At 32.5% G+C, this 21,163-nt stretch overlaps 2 protein-coding genes across 4 annotated transcripts in view; one reads left to right on the top strand and one right to left on the bottom strand.

The window, feature by feature from the left end:
- Positions 1-8,929, top strand: part of Zir (dedicator of cytokinesis) — a 28,170-nt gene extending 19,241 nt beyond the window's left edge. For both annotated transcript variants that reach the window (XM_088242643.1, XM_088242642.1), the window contains exons 25-36: positions 273-407; positions 491-643; positions 2,080-2,238; positions 3,014-3,190; positions 3,372-3,603; positions 5,160-5,289; positions 5,400-5,571; positions 5,664-5,844; positions 5,932-6,125; positions 6,219-6,424; positions 7,376-7,522; positions 7,755-8,929. In XM_088242643.1, coding sequence (XP_088098769.1) covers positions 273-407; positions 491-643; positions 2,080-2,238; positions 3,014-3,190; positions 3,372-3,603; positions 5,160-5,289; positions 5,400-5,571; positions 5,664-5,844; positions 5,932-6,125; positions 6,219-6,424; positions 7,376-7,522; positions 7,755-7,794 — 1,926 coding nt within the window. In that variant the 3' untranslated portion in view covers positions 7,795-8,929. The remainder of the gene's footprint in view (positions 1-272; positions 408-490; positions 644-2,079; positions 2,239-3,013; positions 3,191-3,371; positions 3,604-5,159; positions 5,290-5,399; positions 5,572-5,663; positions 5,845-5,931; positions 6,126-6,218; positions 6,425-7,375; positions 7,523-7,754) is intronic.
- Positions 8,930-11,494: 2,565 nt separating this feature from the next.
- On the bottom strand, positions 11,495-16,692 carry LOC148284139 (chromobox protein homolog 5-like). Of its 2 annotated transcripts, XM_088242645.1 has the most exons (5): positions 16,517-16,692; positions 16,228-16,350; positions 15,448-15,676; positions 12,983-13,174; positions 11,495-12,689 (listed from the first exon to the last, which is right to left on the bottom strand). In XM_088242645.1, the coding sequence occupies exons 1-4, from the start codon at positions 16,613-16,615 to the stop codon at positions 13,011-13,013; spliced, it is 615 nt and encodes a 204-aa protein (XP_088098771.1). In that variant the 5' UTR covers positions 16,616-16,692; the 3' UTR covers positions 11,495-12,689; positions 12,983-13,010. The 2 variants fall into 2 exon arrangements, with proteins under 2 accessions (XP_088098771.1, XP_088098772.1); XM_088242646.1 differs by lacking the exon at positions 16,228-16,350.
- Between the last annotated feature and the right edge of the window lie 4,471 nt (positions 16,693-21,163).

Genomic DNA, 21,163 nt, shown 5'->3' with positions numbered 1-21,163 from the left:
TTATCTTGAATCTGAAAAATCTAAACTAGCTGCACCTGTAAGTGGCAATGTTATCTACTAATACATGCCTACAGCATATTGGCATCATCTATTATGCCTTTTTTGCACTTTGATAAATTTGACTAATAACTCTAGATGTGTAATGCTAATGTAAGCCAAGGCTTAAATACAAGAAGCTGCCTAGTTATTAGAGTTTTCAGATAATTGAACAAAACTGTATAAAAAATGTTTCTTCATTGTATATTGTCCTATTATTCATTTGATGTTTTTAGGTTGCATCAGGTTGGGATTCTCATCACAGCTTATTTGGTTTAGTACTAAGAGTTCTGCTCCTGGGGTTAGCTAAGAATCAAAGTACTAATGTACTTCAACACATGTTCGCCACGCAACGGTCCCTTGTTTTTAAGGTTTGTTCAAAAATATCAACAATATTTACTTACATTTTAATAGTTTATAATAATATTTATATGTTTTTATTGTTTTGGTATAGTTCCACTGGCTGGTTTTCGACTCAGAGACAGAACAATGTGGAGAACTTTGTTTAGTACTACTAAGACACTGCGGTGCTTTGTGTGGAGCTGTCCGTGCTCATGCGGCTGCTACACTCTACCTTCTCATGCGTCAGAATTATGAGATTGGAAATGTAAGTTATTACTTTATGTAAGTTCTGTTTGTATATCTTCCCGCAGCGCTGCGATCACAATTTCGCGCATGCGTCATATTTAACCCAATCTATTGAAAAGGAATTGACGCCATTATGAGTTGGCTGACTGTTGTGTACGCTTCGTGGTGATTGTTTGAAATGACGGATAAAACTGGAAATCCCGCCGATTGAGAGATAAGGTCTGTAATTTGTTTCCTTAATGCGAAGAACATTAAACCAGTCCACATTCATCAACAGATCGGTGAGGTGTACAGAGAACATACGATAAGTGTTTAAATGCAACCTATGGAATAGCTGGCTGGGGGGGTTGTGCGGCATCTATTTTAAAGCCTCTCATAATTTCACAGAAATTATTATTGAGAATAATTTTCCGGCGCCCTCCAACACACCCGTCAGAACAGTTGTTCCAATACATGAAGGTGCTGGATATGAGACAACTGTACCTAAAAGAAGCACTTACACACTTCTGGTCGCACAATAAGGAGAGGTCTCAGCAAAATGTCCGTACAAGGTTTTCCCAGAGCATGAATTATGTCATACCCAAAACCCGTACTACTTTTGCTCAGAGACATCTCTCATTTATCGCACCGAGAGTGTTCAATATTTTGTAAGAGCGTATTAAGCTCTCGAGGACAAAAACTAGTTTCAAGCAAGTAGTTAAGGACTGGATTTTCCTTCGTGGGAGGGATTTGAGTAGGAAACTCCTTGATGATTTTCCGAATGTTTGAGTTTACTGTTTACCATATGTATTTTTTTTTAAATTATTTTTTATGTTTCTGATCCTATATTTGTGGTGATATACTCATGTGTCTGTGTCAACTAATTGCTAGTCCCATCTCAACACAGGACTTTTAGTCCCATGGAGTTGGGATTTATGTCTCAAATGATGTACAGTAAACTTATGTATGTAAATAAGTAAATGGTAAGAAGATGTGGGTGAGACAGTTCAATGAAGGTCGTGATAATGTGCAAGACGATGACCGAAGTGGGCATCCAACTTTGATTAGTGATGAACTGGCTCGTGCAGTTGAAGAAAAATTAAAGAAATCTAAAAGTTTACAATTTCTGCTCTCTCTGAGCACAAAGTTTTCAAAAATCCAGTTGTTCACAAAGAAATTATCTTGAAATCTGGGGAAATTCCATAGATTATTAATTACAGACCTTATCTCACAAACAGCAGGACTTTCAATTTTATTCTACATTTTAAACAAACACAACGAAGCGTACACAACAGTCCGCGAACTCATGATGGTGTCAACCCTTTCTCAATAGTTAATAGTTAAGTACCACTCATGTGCGAAACTGCAATCGGAGCGCTGTAATGGCAAGAAATAGAAATGGAATTTACTTTCTGGATATACCTCGTATTTTCTGTATTATTCTTCACTACGCTGAATTTTAAATCTTATTTTCAGAATTTCGCAAGAGTAAAGATGCAAGTTACGATGTCTCTCAGTTCATTAGTGGGAACAAGCGCCACCTTTAGTGAAGATTCTCTCCGACGTGCGCTCAAAACTATACTGTTATATGCAGAACAAGACACTGATTTGCAGGACACCTCATTCCCTGAGCAGGTAATCAAATCTTTAGAGTCTGGTATTGAAAGTGAATCAGTTGTGGATTTTTATTTTATGCGTGTGACTACACTTTGCTTCATATGTGACCACAATATAATTACATGTCAAATTATGTATTAAACTGTTTAAAAAACGGAGAAAAACTATTACGGTTTGGTCATTTCAACATAATGAAGTGTTTTGGATAATGCTTAAGGTGGCAATAATGTTCTAAATGTAAATCATCATGCTTGATTTCATGTATCCGTATTTATTTTACGTGATTTTACATTTAATCATCAGTGTAGCCATGTGCCATGCAAAAAATTAAAATCTACAAATGAATCACTCTACCCCCACAAGAAGATTCAGAAAAGCATCCCTGGTGTAGTAAGACATCTCTCAAAAAATTCATTTAAAACGATTTAATAATCATGTTTTTAGCTCTGAAATATATACAAAATAAAATGTAATTGAATCTTTGAAAACTATTTATCGATTATTTATTAAATAATGAACATAGGCATATATAAAACATTAAATATTAAAAGACCTTATTGCATATTTTGAAATGTTGATTGTATAGGACACCAAATATAAATAAGAATTTTCATTTGTTTATAATATAAAATAATAGTTTTTTCCTTCTAAACTCCGGTATGCTTCACCCATGAGTAATTTGTAGCTTTATTGTATTATAAAGACATTTTACGGTTTACTTGAATATTTGCACACATCATAAATGCCGAATAAATTTAACTTAAAGACTTGGTAAAATATTGACTGTTTGCAGGTGAAAGACTTAGTCTTCAATTTGCACATGATTTTATCAGACACAGTAAAAATGAAGGAGTTCCAGGAGGACCCTGAAATGTTGCTTGACCTAATGCACCGCATAGCTAAAGGTTATCAAAATAGTCCGGACCTGAGGCTGACATGGTTGGCCAATATGGCACAAAAGCACATGGAGGTATGTACTTTACTTATGCATTTTCGATGAAATTTTTTTGAAATTATGGATAGAATAATTAGATTTAAAAAGTTTCCTTTTTTCATTTGACAAACTAAAACAAAACACTAAATAGGTCTCCGTTTTTCTCCTCACTGGTAACATTCATCATATCGAAGAAATGTATCAAACTATTTTATAGCGATCCAACCACACGGAGGCAGGCATGTGCCTGGTGCATAGTGCCGCCCTGGTGGCCGAGTATCTGGTGCTACTAGGGGTGGGGGAGGGCGCCCGGCTGGGCGGGGGGGCGGTAGCCCTACAGAAGGTGACCCCGAATGCGCTCCACGAGAGCGCAGTATCGGATGACGTCATGGCCCCCCGCAATGAGGGCATCTGTCTCGGGAAGGACTTTACCGAGCAAGGCCTTCAAGGTGGATACACCTCTTTTTTTTCAGTACCGTATATTGAATTTTAAATTTATTTAACTATAAATAAATTTAATCTTAAAAATGCAAAAAAGACTAAATGCTTGTACATAAAAACTCCACATGCAAAAAAATATGTTTTGCCTAATATTATTGCTCATTGCACAAATTGCTTACATAATGGTATCACTAACCCGTGTAATCGCGAACTTATAGAATTTGTAGAGGAGTACAAGTATTTAGGTATTTTTATAGATTATAATTTTAAATGGGATTGTCAATTATTTTAACTTTGTGACTTTGTTTTCCTTGGTAGAATAAATTATAAAATATGGCATAAAGTCGTGGGGACATTCAACTAAAACTTATAATAAAATGATCCAGGGTCTACAGTACTCAATAGTTAAGAGAATTGTACCAGCAGAGATTTACATACAAAAAAGTGATAAAGTTCTCCTGCACAAAACACTTAAAACTCTGCCAGTTCGAGTATTACTGTGGCTGCATCATTTTAGAACAATTTAATAATAATTTCAAAATTCATCTCAAAGATAACCATAATACACGTTTCACGTATAATGATGGTTTAGTTGTACCAAAAATATGTAATAAGCATGGTAATAGAACTCTTAATTATTTAGTAGCTAGCATTTTTAATTTATCGCCAAAAGAACTTAAATTTAGCACACAATGTAAGAAGAGCAAAATATTTTATTTTTTTAAAATAAAAATTGTTTATTTGTATCTATGTAACTGATCTTTCCGGCTATTAATTATATTTGTAAATTCATTGTTTTTATACATATAGGTTAAATAAGTTAGTATTAATATAAATCTCTACCACCAAGCCACAGAAAGTGGCTTGGTGGGATTTTAGTAGTAAAAGTAAAAACAATTTTTTTAATAATTATAGTGTAAAAATATGTATTAATGTAAAAAAATCAAAAATAATTTCGTTTGTTCCCAGAGAAACGTACATTTTTAATTTAGAAATATTTAATTAGCCTTGAGTGCTTTTATGCTTATTCCAAAATCCACCCAGAGATTACTATTGAAATAATTTAGAAAGAAAATACCTATATTTTTATTTAGTATTATAAAAAAACTGCATTCAGTTTTTCCACGTTTAGCTATAATTTTCACCAGTGACCGGTTTCATCGTGACCAACATCGTCAGACTGGTCTGTTGTTATTGTTATTTTATGTGCAATAAAAAGCATAAGAACTTTTTTAATCTCCACCGGTCAGACAATGTCAGTCATGAAACCCGGTCACTGATGAATTGTAAATAATAGTAAAATAAAACTAAATACAGTATTTTTATTATTATAATACTAAGAAATGTCAATGGAGAAATCTATTATAATGAAATGTTTTATATGTAAAAAGAAAAAAGTTTTTGTAAGATTTTATTGAATACCCATATTTATTTATTTTTACTTCTAAATATCATTCGTGGTAACGAAGTAAACAAATGGAGCTGGGATTCTTACTAAATTTATATCACCCACAGAAATGCCTCATAAAACTTTTTTTTAAAAAACAAAAAAAATGTTTTCCAGGTCTTTTGGAACATGCTGCCAACTCATTTCATACAGCTGGAATGTATGAAGCGATGAATGATGTATATAAGGTTCTAATTCCTATTGCTGAGGTCAATAGAGACTACAAAAAATTAGCCAACATTCACGGGTAATGTGATATATTTATTAAATTAATTTGTTATATTCTACACCATATTTATACACGCATAATATGAAATAAATATGAGAAACCATTTGAGAGTTTATGCAAACTTTTAGGAAATTAAACGAAGCTTACACCCGAATAGAACAGCTAAGTGGGAAACGGGTATTCGGAACATATTTTAGAGTTGGTTTCTATGGTTCAAAGTTTGGAGACTTAAATGCTGAAGAATTTATCTACAAAGAACCAACGCTTACTAAACTTCCAGAGATATTCAGTCGCTTGGAGGTAAGTAATTTCAACTCTAACGTCATCATTACATATTAATAATATGTATTTTCTTTTATTTAACACCTTCTTGTGTATTAATTTAATTTCAGAACTTCTATGGACAACGGTTCGGATCAGAAAATATCCTTATTATCAAAGATTCTAACACTGTAGACACAGCAACATTAGACCCTGACAAGGCATATATACAAATAACATATGTGGAACCTTATTTCGAACCTTACGAATTGAGATACAGACTTACACACTTCGAGAAGAACTTCAATATCAGTAAGTGGTCACAGATTTTATAACTGTATGTATCTGAATTCTAACTAATTATATTTTATTAATCAATGCATTTTCATTTTACTATAGAGCGTTTTATATATGCAACACCTTTTACTACGAGCGGCAGAGCACATGGAGAACTAATTGAACAATGCAAGCGCAAAACTATTTTGGCAACAGCGCACCATTTCCCGTATGTCAAGACCAGAATTCAAGTAGTACAAAGAACACAGGTAGTCCTCAGTCCAATTGAGGTGGCCATAGAGGACATTCAGAAAAAGGTAAAGCAGTAGTTTCTCTTTATTTGTGTAGTACTAAAGTATTTTGTATGATTTATTATATATAATATTAATCATATTTATTATTTGTGTTAGATAAACGAATTAGCTGCTGCCACCAACCAAGATCCTCCGGATACCAAGATGTTACAGATGGTAGTACAAGGATGTATTGGGACTACAGTAAACCAGGGACCGATGGAAATGGCTTTAGTTTTCCTATCTGGGGTCGCAGATGGTACACAACCACCCACTAAGTTGACCAACAAACTGAGATTATGCTTTAAAGATTTTTCTAAAAAGTTAGTGTTGTGTGTATAAACTTTCTTTATGTGAATAACTCCAATATTCAGTATGGGTTTTATCTATTTGATTTCGAGGGCAATATCCCAGCGATATCAAGGCTTTTTAAAAATATTTTTTTTATAAAAAGAAATTTTGCATTCTTGTGATTTACCCTTAATTTTGAAGATCATTTTTAACGAATTATAAATAACTCAATATTAGAAAATGGGAATCAATAGTGGGATTCGAACCACGGACCTTTGAGCCGTGAGTCCGAGACACTAGCCACGGGAACACAGCCCGATTCTAGTGAAAAGACTAACAACATCCACAAGCATAAAAAAAATTCAATGTTTGACCCTCTTTTCTGTTAACTATTATAACTCACCAAATGCCATTTTATTTCCCTTAGTATTATGTACATATTTATTTTTCATAAATAAATATAACATTATAATAATATTTCAGAAGAAAATTTTACTTAATTCAAATTTAGAAGAAAAAAAAACTACATTCGGAATTGAAATGATATAGTATTTTTTTAATGTATCCATATTTTTATACGCTTCTTGTGACGCCTACCAACATTGATAACGCAGTCTTAGAGGCTTTACAGAAAGAAACTATATTATGTATTTGTTAAAATACTGATCCAACTATGAATGAAAAAAAAAAAAAAATCTATGTAATTTTTCAAATTGCCAAATAAAGATTATTATTATTAGCTATGTCTGCTTTTACTTGTATATGTTAAGAATATGGGTTAGTAATAATGATGTGCTTCTTTTGAAGGAAATATTTGTTTTTTTTTTTTAATTTTATTTATTTATAATTTTAAAAACCTATTAAGATTATACATATAAATATATCACTTATGATTTATATGACCTCAGTCAAGTCATGTGCTGTCTCGTCTGGTTAGTATAGTCATCATGTACTTTTTAAAAAATACTATCAAACTTTTTCAGGTGTCACGATGCCTTGAAAAAAAACAAGAATTTGATTGGAAATGATCAGAAGGAATACCAAAGGGAACTAGAAAAAAATTACCAACGCTTCACAGAGAGACTCGCCCCTCTCATTCAGACCACACCAGGACATGTTACACACTTAAGGTAAAATAATAACCACTAGATGTTTACATCAATAGTATTTATTAAGTTAAGTTGCTTTTTGCCTACCAAAAATACTTGGAAGAGGAATACCCTTTTTTTTTTTATTCCAGTATCAATGTTCACCTATTGATTGATATAAATATGCCTGATAAAACCGTACTGTATTTTAACCTGGACCAAATGCATCCTCATGAAGGCTGTTTTTAAAACAAATTTTGTTTTTCTTTCACAGTAATGGATCTATGAAAGCAGAGTGGCGATACCATACATAAAGGGATCAAATTTAATTACAGTCGATTAAAAATTAATAATAATTAGTTTTAACACAAGACTTAAGAAATAAATTCATACGTTTTAATATTATAACTGGGAACAAGTATGTACTGAATCTCGGCCTTGGCACAAATTTATTGTGTATTATAATTATGTATCAATACAAGTTCTACAATCAACCAAGTATATTGTAAGATAATCAGAATAGGGAAATATCACATCCTACGAATACCGATAAAAATATATGAAATGGATTAAGAATATTTGTATTTTCAAAATCAATTTGAATATTGCGGAGAAATGTTTTCATACATAAATGTAAAAATGAAATTCAATAAAAATATGTTGCTAGAAAAATGCAACAGGTTTGACCTTGGCAGTTGTGATGTCAAGATTCGTGACAATGTTCTAAACAAATTTGAATGGACAAGAACAAATAAACATGAATCGTGACATATTAGGGGCGTGGCCAATGGAATGACCGTTTTTAGGAGAATTCAAAATTACAAATTTAAAAATGTTTTTTATGCTTCTAATAATTAGCAAAAAAATGTTCTTTTTACTGGACAGTATTTCATAGACCTTTATTACTTTAAAAATGTAAAAAAATACATACATGATATTTCCCTATTATTTAGTTGTGTGTGAGGGTATTAGAAGTAAACGTAATCTTCACCAAAAATGGAAAAGTTGTTATTGATGCCAAAATAAACTATACATAAAAACCTACCTACCTAAATAATAGCGTAATTCAAAACCGCCTCTAAATCTTGCAAAAACATATATCAATTATACTACTTGACACTGCAAACTTAGCATTCTCCATTCAGTTAGTAAAACATTATTAGAAATCCCACAATTCTTGTTTCAAAGTTTTTCACAAATATCTCAGTAACTCACTCCTTCAATGGAGATTTCCAAGTTTGCTTCCAATACCCTCATGTATATGTATGGTTATACATAAATATGACTCAATACCAAAAAATTTATAGTGATTAATATTACACTAAAATATATTATTATGGATAACTTATATAGCGCCATTTTCGTAATATAATACCTCAAGGACGCAATATGGATGTAACCAATATTTTAACAAGTATTTCTAGAGATTACCTGTAATTTTAGGATTTGTTTTTATTAATACCAAAATAAATCATTTGAATTGGGTAAAAAATATTTTATCTAATTCCCCAAGGTGCATTCTAGACTATTTATAAATCAGGTATTGCAAAAGTTTGCATTCTATGTCTTTCTTCCATTTTATTTTTTGTTATATACACAAATTATTTTCTATTTCCTTAATGAATTACTTAGGTAAAGCTTATTTTTGAACCTATCTGACAATTTCGACATGAATAAAGCACCGCCTTCTCCAGGAATAGTACATTTACCATTTAATAGGATTTTTTAAAAACGTTTACTGGAAAGTGAAGAATGTCATAATGGTAAATTAAGTATGTTCACACCTTATTTATTTTAAATGTAGATTATTACTGTGTGCAATTAATACTTTTATGGTATCTTATAATTTAGAGAAAAGGATATTTGTTTTATAGTAAATTAAATATGACTCCTGGTGTTTAGAATTTACGTACTTATTTTCATGAAGTATTTTATTAATTTTATTTTTTATTCAAATACATATTTATTTAAATAAAACATTGAGATTTATAGAACATGTGTTTTAGTTAGTGCCATGAATGATATTAAACCTACCGATAATACCCAGCCAACTCTTTATATTGTTTGGTTTAAAATCCTGCTATGTACTGTCGTCAGTCTCACAGAAACTGACTCAGTATGAAGAAAAATACCACATCCAATTTTATTCCAGAATAGTTTTGTCTTAATTCTGTTTATCTTAAATATATGAAATTTGTTTTGTGAGTTTGAGATAAATTATTATCCTTGAAAAAGCCGGTTGTTTTTTTTCTTTCTGTGTACATGTTTATATCCATCATAAATACATCCATTTTAAGGTCAAACGGTACTAGAGCACAGCTGCGCTGCATTGCACAACACGAAATATTATTTTCACTGTTTTTTTTTAAAATTATCCTCTATAAAACTTTTTTCCCGCATCCTGAATTAAGTAAGCATTAAAGATGTGGTTTTGTCCGTGTCCAGGCAAATGGAAAATACAATTCCGCGTGCGAAACAGAACCAAAACCCTGGTCGAGTGCTTTTGAGCTGATGGCTAATCTCAAATGTCCTAAAAAATTCAATAGAGTGCATTTAGTGTTTGCAGTGCCCTATGCACCATCAAGTGCAGATATGGGGATGGTGATGAATAGTGAGTAATATTCTTCTTCTGGAATATCATGCACCCAGAATCTATTCTTGCCTTTTTTTGCCCCCTCACAATGCAGACACTGACAATATCCTCGCCAGAGTCGTCTATATTGTTCGACACCAAGAATGCAAATGGTTAATATAATGATGCATACAACTGTAATGCAATTGGATACCCTAGTTCTATAAGTAAATAACTCAAAATAGCTTCTTTTTAATAACCTGCTCTTATTTTATTTATTTGTTCTTTTACAATTTATGTATTATTTTTTTACATTAATGACAGTGTTCCCTAGTCAAATTTGACGGATTTTTTTTATTGAAATATGGAAAGGGGTGTTTCTTTACCATCCAGCATCATTACTCGAATTTTCAGAGTTGGAGTTATTTCCCTATAGAACTGGGGTCTTGAATTAGTAAATGAAGTGTAGCACAGCGCCGCTGACACGCAACAACGCTACTTGCGGGTTGACCTTAAACATTGTAGAATATTTTGGTAGTTATATGGCAGAAGGAACCATCTGTAATTTTTAGTTTTCAACTGTTATAATAAATATTTCAGCAAAAACATTCCTAAAACTGAAAACACTACAACATTTTAGTTTACTGCAATGTTTTGAGTATGTCAAAATGTTTGCAGGCAGTTCCCTCCCTAGGAAGTTATTGAGATCTAAATTTGTCGCAACAGAGGAAACATTTTTGAGAAGAGATATGACAATCTAGGCATTTACAGTACTTATGACCTTAACTAACTGGTAAAAGAAGTATAAAAATGGGAAAATTGTTTTCAGGCATGGCCTGGTAGGTGTATTGGTTCATCCGGATGAATCTCATCCACACAATAAAGGTTTCAGCTCTTTTACTTTACATAAGTTAACAGATGGAAGAGTTGAGGAAACGTGGGTGTTTATAGGCAGAATGGTGAATGTCATAGCGTGTGTAAAGTGGCCACTTTAACCGGCCAATGACAGGTTATAAGCCCTGTAAATGCCAGATTTCCATATTCCTTCTTTAAAATGTTTTCCCTCTGTTGCAACAAATTTAGATTTGAATACTGGATTTACAATGTTACTTTTTATATAAAATATATGTTGAAATGATCAATTATAATCGATCCAAATTACAATTTTGCATCCAATTTCTAGTGCAGTCGCCTATTTTGTAACATAAGTGCATCAATCAAGGCCGTCTTAAGCCATGCAGAGGCCCTTTGGCACAGAGGTTGGGGCTTTTAGAATTTTGAGGCCTTACATGCCCATATGAAAAAATAAACGCAGATCTACGGTAGATCACCATCAGCCCAATAACCCTATATTTATAGTTTAGACATCAAAATAATGTACACATTTCAATTGCACAATAATTGTGTAAGATTATACAAAGATATATACAAATAAAAAAAAGTTTTAAGACAATACGTGTATTTATTTTTTAATATTCTTTAAAAATAGCCAACCTCCAATTCCAGGAATGCCATGACACTTATAGTTCAACATTTGTTGGTTATCACTTAAACACAATCTTTTTATACAAACTTATTATGATATTGTACATACATATAACCTTAAGGAAACTTAAGTATAGACTTGAGAAAACTATGTCTCATTTGAGTTAAAAAGAATGGTTTAGTCATTGTAATGCTTAACTCCCTTTTTACAATCTGAAAACTGAATAAAACAATGGTCAAGTTTTATCAAGAATTTTAAAAACTAAAACATTGTCAAAAAAATTCAAAATTACAATGTAGTGAATTGTCACAAGCATTTTAAATATTTTACTTTTTTACATTAGAGAATAGCTAAGTTTTAACACAAGAAATATTTTTTGTTTGTTTGATAGTTTGAAATTTCCTAGTCACCACTAATTTCTTATTGTTAGAGAAAACCCACTACAGGTATGTGAATGCTATGTTATTTTTACAAATTTGTTATTTATATATATATGTTTTTTTTTTTCATTTGGAATGGCAGCAGCAATTTTTTATACATTAAATAAATTAGCACAGCCCACCTGCGGTGATGGGTATCAATAATATCTTATAGTGCAAAAAGTTTTTCATTTTTAAATCTCAGATATTCCTTTTTAGTAATTCTTTTGACAATGAACTTTACAAAATAACTAATATTTCTAAAATAAAATATTTAAACCTTTCTCTATGCCAACCTATTGACTGTGAGACATAAACTTAAAAAGAAGAGGATGAATGCATATAAAAGTGCAATTCTCTATGGATTCAAAACAATGTTCTTTATAATATGCATTTGTCCTTTAATTTTAAACATAAGGCTTTCTAAAGAACGGCAATAAATATTTGATAAACAAATCTTCTAGATAAATTTTTAATCAATGACTGTCCCAATAATCCTTACAAAAATGAAATAAGGAAAAAAGTTGATCAAATAAAATTCTTGCAACTAGATTAAGTGACGATTGTAATAAAAATTAAATTAAAGTTGTTTCAGTATGTAATTCACATCCATTAAATAAAAAAAATGACAAATAAAATATTATAAAATGTAGAACATAAATCAAATGTTATAATGTGATAAAAACAAAACATTGTAAACCTAGAATCACTTTATCTCCATTTGGTGAAAACCTGTAAAATAAAGGATGTTTTAATAATAACTCGATAAAATTATTTGAACGTAAGAAAGTAACATAATATCTATCCATCCAAGAAATGTATTTTTGTGTATAGGGGAAAGGTTTTACTAAAAATATTTTCAATTGTGGATTACAAAGTACAATCACAGTCCTGCGACTAAATTTGATTTAAAACTAAACCCTAATACACTTTTATGTTACGTAAAATTTTACTAAATTTGGAGGCTAAAAGTTATTAGCAAATACGTATTGACAGCTCATTAAAACATCATTTCCAAAACTTACCATAAGACTGTTAAGAAGTTAGAAATGTTTAAGCTTGATCAGTGGGAGCGTGCCATGTTAGCCTCTCTTCGTAGAAAGCAATAACTTGCTGCGGACATTTAAGGTTGGCTACCTTGGCTGGTACAAGGTCTGCCTCGTCACTGTTAGCCCACTTGACGAGGAACATCAGCTGACCACTGGCATCTGATGCACCTGTAAACATTCAAATTTTATTGTCTACATGCCATCATAAATATTCAGTGGGCTAAAATAAAACTAACAAGAATGTACAATACAAAAAAATAAATATATCTATAACTTATTTATGTGTTTTATAAGACAGAATACACGTGTGTGTGTTTGTTTGTTTGTTTGCCTGTCTGTTTGACTATCCCAACATCTCCTCCAAAATGGCGAGTTTTCATGACGCGAAATTTGGACACATCATTCCAGATGCAATTTTTAGGTCAACGGTGCTATTTTCAAGTCATATTCGACTTGACTTCTACTCGATTCAGACTCAATTTTTTTAAAGGTAAGACATGAAATTTAGAAAGAATATGGAAAATGCCATTTTTAGATTAACCGCGCTGTTTTTGAACTAAGTTTTTCTCGGTCATCCTCGCTATTAATTTTATTGTAAAATCTAACTTTTTAATGGTCTGTCGCAGTGACATGAAATTTAGAATCAGCACTTGATAGGCGCTATTAATAGATTGACGGTACTATTTTTGAATCAAGATTTTCCCAGCCATCCTATATAAAATCCGGTATAAAATAAAACACAGTGACGATAAATTTTATTAACTTTAAATTTCAAAATGACCACCATTTTAAGATGAGATTACATACCAAGGAATACAACATTAAAATAACAGGACAATATTTGTTTGGAACCAATAAAAGTGAATTTTAACTCGATCCCAAGCAAAACTGGGCAAAAATTCTAGTTGCCTACCCAGGAGCATGCGGTGAGGTTTTCGATTACGAAGCAGTCACTTAGTACTAGGTACATACATAGGTAAAATGTGTGCCTACCACCAACACAGAAATTTGAATCAAGTGCTTTAAAATAAACTAAAAAGCAATTTTACACCATAATTTCATAGTTTATATAATTACCATCATGTCAATCGATTCAAGTGCTAAATTTGTTATAAAACCATCACAATATATGGAAAATAAACCTGGATTTCTATGTTCGAATTGGTTCCACAGATACTAAAGATCTCTATTTGCGCATGCGCGGACTTGTGAAATTCTGTACTGGGAGACCGTCTTAAAGGAACTAAAACACTTAAAGAGTTCCACATTCCAGAATTAGAGAGAAGTGTAGTTTACACCAGTCGGCGCATAACTGCACAGCCGGAAGGTTGTGTGTGGGGTTATCGCAATTTTTAAAAAGTTATTAATCAATGAATATTGAACCCATCTCAGATCGCTATGTTTAAAACAAAAAAAAATATTTGTAGTTATTTAAAGATTAGTTAACTTATAGCTGATTTTATTCAATAAAAAAAGTAGATTGTTAAGAGGTCAAATTTTTAGGGAAGCATCGGTTCCATCCAATATATGGACGGACCGCGCATGATATATAAATATGAACCTGAGTAACATACAACGTAACCACTTTTTACACGGAATACATTCCACGCAGTAGTGTTAAAAAAAGATTACACTTGAAAAAAGAACAGTGTTGGAAACCTCATATAAAAATTATACCTTAATTTTATTTAAAAATATAACGTGACAAAAAAATACTTTAAAAAATCGCATACTCTCTGCGCCTAATACAAATAGCATTAGGGAACTCCAAAAACGAATAGCATAATTATTACATTAATATTACGCATTGTTAAACAATTTTCATATTTTTTAATAAATCTATCTTTGTACTGTGTTATTTTAAATCATATTAAAAAAAGTTTAGATGCATAAATAAAATAAATCTACTACCCACTATTTGAAACTACGAAAAATCGCATACAACAATGAAAAACTAAAGTGATAATAGATCACGGTGCGTATAAAAACAAATTTTTGAAAAAGAGATAACAGTATTTTTATTAATTTTTTTAAGCAAGATATATTTGAGTTTTTTATGATATACCAAATAAGGACCATTTTCTTTTAAGTCATAAATAAATGTGTTAGAAAAGGAAAAAACAGGTTGTGGGAGACTTCGGAATATGTGACACTACCCATGGGACCACAACTTGTCTAAATTATCAATCAGTTCATAATTTTGCTTTTTTAGACAATTTAAAGTTTTAGAATGAAGGCGATTCCAGTTTTGACTTTCCATTATTTCGTACTAGTGCATAGGATTGATGGACCAAATTATATTTTACAATTTTTTTACATAGTAGGTACTTGAAATAGCTATTGAAATCATTTTGTAGTCTTTTTGAAATTCCACTGACTTCTGACAGGTAAATATGAGGCCTTTATTATAACTTCAAAGGGCTAATTCATTTAATAATTACCAATAATCTTTTCTGCCTTCAATCCTCTATCGAACCCTTGTTTCTTGTCACTGGAGGAAGACGACTTCTTTCTATCTGACGACTTGTCTTTTTTATTCTTTCTCTTATCCTCTTCATCGGATGACGATTCGCTCACCTTCCTCTTTCTGGATTTTCCTTCATCGCCAGAGTCAGATTTCTTTTTTGTTTTTCGCTCTTCAGATTTAGAATCCGGCTTTGTTTTGCTGGACTACAATAAAAATACATATTTTTCAAGGGAAATATCAATAAAATGATTAGTAAAGTTGCTCATATTTCTTGAAGGGATAAAAACCACGAACCCTCACAATAAAATAATGTAAGAATTGTAAGTAATTAATGAACAATAATTTTAGTCGAGGGTTTAAGAGTTTCTCAGCGGGAAGTAATAACCTGCTTGCAATCAGAAAATCAGTACAAATAACATGCCGGCCACTTCTACGGATAATATTGTAAACCACAAAGTAACATGTTTCGGATTGCCTACATTTTAGATAAAAGTGCAGTTCCTTTATTTTAATTAACACAAACCATAAAATAAAAGTCGATTAAAAGCGGTTTTATTTAAACTCTTAAAACACAATTCGAAATATACAATTTCGGGCATATGTGCTATCGGCATAACGTTGATTTTATTCAATTTGAGTTTTGAACTTTTGTGTTATTTTCCTTCCAATATGTCAAAACAAATGGGCATTGGAATAAAATACAAGGATTGCAGAATCAAACCAGCACAAGACTAATAGCCGTAAAGAACCTCACCGAGTCGGACTTTTTATTAGCGTCCTCGTATTCTTTAATGAGTCCCTCGCAGTCTAAATTTTCTTCCGGCTCCCAGGTACTCTCTTCCTCTTTATAACCTTTCCATTTTAGAAGATATTGTACCTACATACAGAGACAAAAACAGATATTAAGGCAGCCTGTATCAATTAAGATACAATATACTTGCAACAGTGTCACACAAAATACCATCTGAAGTATTTTATCAAGTAATATCAATAGAAAACGTTGAAAATGTATGAAAATATCGGTTGAAAGTGTGCAGTCTTACCTTTCCTTTAACAATTCTTTTGTTTAGAACTTTTTCCACCACGTACTCTTCCGAGCTCGCATTACTATCATTGTCATCTTTGGTCTCGCGTTTCCCCATTTTAAGAAATAACTATCTGTAATAACAAGAACCGACGCCAATAATAAATTCGACAAGCAAACAAATGATGCCGCCACAGATATTACTGAAAAAAGATAGTCAAATTCTGAATTGGTGAATGTGTACAAAATGTACGCGCCAACAAGGGCACCAACGTAACAAGCATAAACATAAAACAATAGTCTATGAATTAGGTAATATTGAATTGGGTACATAATACCAATGTTATTTTTAATTATTTAATTACACAATTTGATACGAGCTAAACATACCTGTTTAAAATATTCAGGAATTTAAATCTTTTGTCCCCGTAAAATAAGCAGGTATTTTCGTTTTAGATTATAAAATTAACCTTTATTTGTATTGGGAAAAAAACGCGGCGATATTTTAAAATATTTCAATGTGAATCTAAATATAACTTTTCAATAAATTCTTTTGTTTTCTCTAATCTGTGGTTTCTCAGCAATAATGCATTTAAATATAACCTATTATTTCATTTTAGCCGATTCCGAAAAGAACCCCATTTTAATGACCGCCTTTACAAATAAATACATTAAAATAAATCCCCATTAGCCTGAGCCGTTACTAGGTATTTACAAATATGTCGTCCATTATTAGTGTCAATTACGACCTCGAGTTAAATTCAAATGACCGAGCGGCGAATTACCCGGAATTCCAAAACCCTTTCTATTGAAAATAATAACATTAACAATAAATATTGACCCATTTAATTTAATAATAATTCGTTTTTAATAATAATTCGCAAATTGATGGCCATTAAAATAATATTTGTATTTTAAAAACTTATTTAAAAATAACAAATTAAAACGCATAATTAATTCCTCTGTGATACATACAAACCTTTCTTCTTCAAATTTCATACATCTTCATTTATACGCGCGCCGATTATTCCAACTTGCCACATATTAACTTAAAACTCTAATCAACTTTTGCGCCATCATTTTCTAATCCGCGTCCGTGGTACATAAGGCACTGCACCAGTGCGCCAATCGCAACGTATCAGCGATTATTTTATAATATGTATGAAGGTATTTCACATTCACCTTGCCAGGAATCGAACCTAGGACCTCAAGTTGGGTAGGCGAACGTGCCAACCACTACATTAGGAGGTGAATCATTTCCAATTGTTAATTAATGATTCCTTTCTAATCTTCAAAAGTATAAATTAGTTTAATGATTTAATATTATATGTTTAGTGTGTTTATTTTTAATTAATAAGTTTAAATGTATTTAATTTTATATACATTCTAATCTTAGTTAATTATAATTTAGTTGTATAAGAAATAATATGCAGAACATAATATTCTAGTTTTAAATATGACGAGATATTTACGAATAAGTGTGGAAAAGAGACAATGAGTTTTAAGCAATAAGTGAGAGGGAGAAGGAGAGAGCTCCTAATTTGGGCGTTATAAAACCACCCCAAACGGTCAGAAAAACGAGTCGGAAAACAGTCGGGAAGGAGAGTCGACCAAGAGTCGGTTGACAGTCGGGGAAGCGAGTCGAGTCTACGCGATCGTACCGTCGATCGCGGAGACGATACAAAGTCGAGAGTCGTGGAAGTTGAAGTGAAGTGAGTGTACGGGCAGCCAGTGCTACGTAGCAAACCTCGTGGAATCCGACTACTCCACGAGGGTCATCGGGGGCTGCCTTCCAGCCCGAAGGTCCCTCCACATCCAGGACATCCATCGTCCTCCAAAGGAACGCCAGTTTCCTGCACCGCCAGTGCGTGTACCCAGCCCACGGCCGGCCAGTCTTCCAGCTGGCTGTCGCCGTCACCATCGCCACGGGACCGAATCCCGAAAGCCGCCTATGGCTCTATCCATGGCAAATCTCCGCCCAGGACATCGCCCAGCATGTGTTCGTCCGAACCCAGCATCCGGACTACCGTCCGTCATCTCTCCACATAAGTGAAACCACCGATAATATTGAGATAGAGTTAAGATATTAGTGAAGAGTGACAATTACGAACTGCATTAGTTAAGGACCTAGATCTGTAAGTATTTTTCTCATGTTTGTTACTAGTTCTAAGATTATTTCCATGCTCTAGCTTAATAAACATAGGTACATAAAACATTCAAGCTTTTTTAATTATCTTCCAATTTACTCGTTTTCAGATTAGATTAAGTTTCCTTTATTTTCTTTTGGGCTTTAAATTCATTTAGTTTTAATTAGTATTATATTATCGTGATGGGGAATAAAAATGGGTACACATGGTGAAGTAACTTTTTACACTACATATCCAAAAAAGGCACCAGGAAGACGCGATCTTCCAAATTCATCTCAAGTTTTCGTTCGCCGGATGTTCCCGCTTTCTCTCAGTTAGCGGAGAGACGGACAGCTTCCGTCTATTCATACGCGCGAACGCGGAACTTGATTTTGTTTAACAGCCTCCGAGATGATCAAATCTTATCTTAATTTCTCTCATACCCACTCCCATCAATAACAAAAAAAACTCATTTTTGGTACATAAAATAAATTGTATTTTAACGATCAACATTAGTTTTTGGTGGATCCCAATCAGATTCTTCCCTTAAATTCCTTATAATTTTCACCGATTTATTTCTTTTCACTGAATTTTGGGGAATACAAAAATAATATTAACTCACGTTTATTATATTCTAAAAAGTATTAATATCTGTGCACCCCTGGTGCGTTGGGCATGACTGAGCGTTTGAGCATGAGTTAAGTGTAATCATTTTTGAGGGCTCAGGGCATGTCTATGTGTATTAATATGTCAATGTTTACATACCTATTTATTTTGCTATTGCATTTATTTACCGCGCCATACCTACATGCCCCCTAATTAATTGTCCGAACAACCTAAACAAACAAGCATGAATTTAATGACGCAGGAAGCTAAAAGTGTAATAACATTTCTAGATTTCTTAAAATATGCCTAACTCGTGTACACAATTCCTGAAATAAAAATGGGTTGGTGCGCGGCGCGAAAATAGAACCCGGTATTGTAAACATGCACCGAACCACGTAGTATGTATTAGGGAATATGGTCGTCATGTATTATATGCCTTAATTACTAGCCACCATTGGTGGAACACGCAGATTATATCAAATAAAAAAAACCTACTCTAAACATATTTTTTTCTTTGAAAAAGAACAGTTCGGCATATTAACACAATGTTATAGTTAAAAAATACTGCGTTAGCTCATAAACAATAACAGCTTTCAGCAAATTGTATAATGTAAATAATATTTGTACTTATATACAACGTGTCCCGAGCTCAAGTGACCGGCCGTTGTCATATGAAATTATATGCAAAAAACTTTAAAAGGGGTGGTCTATCTCTTATAAGTAAAAAAATATTAATAAAAACAAAAAAATATATCACTTTAGTCACAGCTTTTGAGAAATCTTAAGATTTTAGTAAATCGCGGTATTAAAAAACTCAAGCAATTTAATTATTATTGCATCATTTTTACTATGTAAACAACAACAAAAATCAGAATTAACATAAATTTTCTAAAATTAATTATATGAATATGTGGCCCATGAAATCCCAGCTGGTCGCCGTCTGTCTGGAAGACCACCAAAGAGATGAAAGGACAGTCGGAACTCAACGTCTTAGGAATCACCCTCTAGCCAATAACAGATCAACCGATCTAAACAGAGAAGAAGTTAATCAGTCTTATGTTTCAGATCCAGTCCAGAGACTTTAAAATATTACAATGAAAATTACCCTTTTAAATAAACATTTCATGCCAGCTTTGCCGGGAATCGAATCCGGAACCTCATGCACGGTTGACACGAACCAATAAGGCGCATAAATCTCCACACGATTCTCTTTTCCCGTCCAGGGTTCTGGTTCTATTTCAGACACAGAACTGTATTTTGTATCCGCCCGGACACGGATAAAATATCTACTCTTCTAATACAAAACTCACAGAATCGTGGCAAAGGTATATTGTTCTTAAAACACTGATCGAAGGTTTTTTCTGTTTATAGGAGGTCATCGTTATCATCAATCCCCTTTCCGCATCCACAGATATATAGGGCACTGCATTTTTTTTAAAATACTTTTTGTACAAAATGTTCATTGTACATTGTCGGGCTTATTGTCAAATGGCAATTTCTTCCAACCAACCACTAAAATAAAACTTTCATTTTTATAAATCAAGTTACAAAACGTATTCAATAGAAAAGAAAAATAAAAAAGGAAAATATATGTAAAAATAGAAATAACTGTATTTGCATATAAATTACCTTAAATCAATACTATTACTCGATGGGAAGAAGGATAAAAAGGAAAGAGGAAAAGAGGAGAGATTAAGGAAGAGAAAGGAGATGTTTCTTCAGACGTAATTTAAACAGATATACTGTAGTAACATTTTTGATGATGGATGGGAGATGATTCCATCAGAGAATAAGTAGGAATTGTGGATGGGTATTAAGATTACACGAATGTAAGGTGATCAGTCATACGCTTCAGGTGCCAGTCCAGAAACAATAAAATATCGCAGTTCGAACAACCTTTAAAATTAATATTTCATGTCCATCCAGTACACAAT

This window comes from Micrasema longulum, unplaced genomic scaffold (genome assembly GCF_059751315.1).
Source record: "Micrasema longulum isolate JH-2025_06_02 unplaced genomic scaffold, ASM5975131v1 h1tg000147l, whole genome shotgun sequence".
NCBI classification, from domain to species: domain Eukaryota; kingdom Metazoa; phylum Arthropoda; class Insecta; order Trichoptera; family Brachycentridae; genus Micrasema; species Micrasema longulum.
The sequence above is the reverse complement of the archived record's forward strand: the minus strand, read 5'-3'. Positions and strand labels throughout refer to the sequence as shown.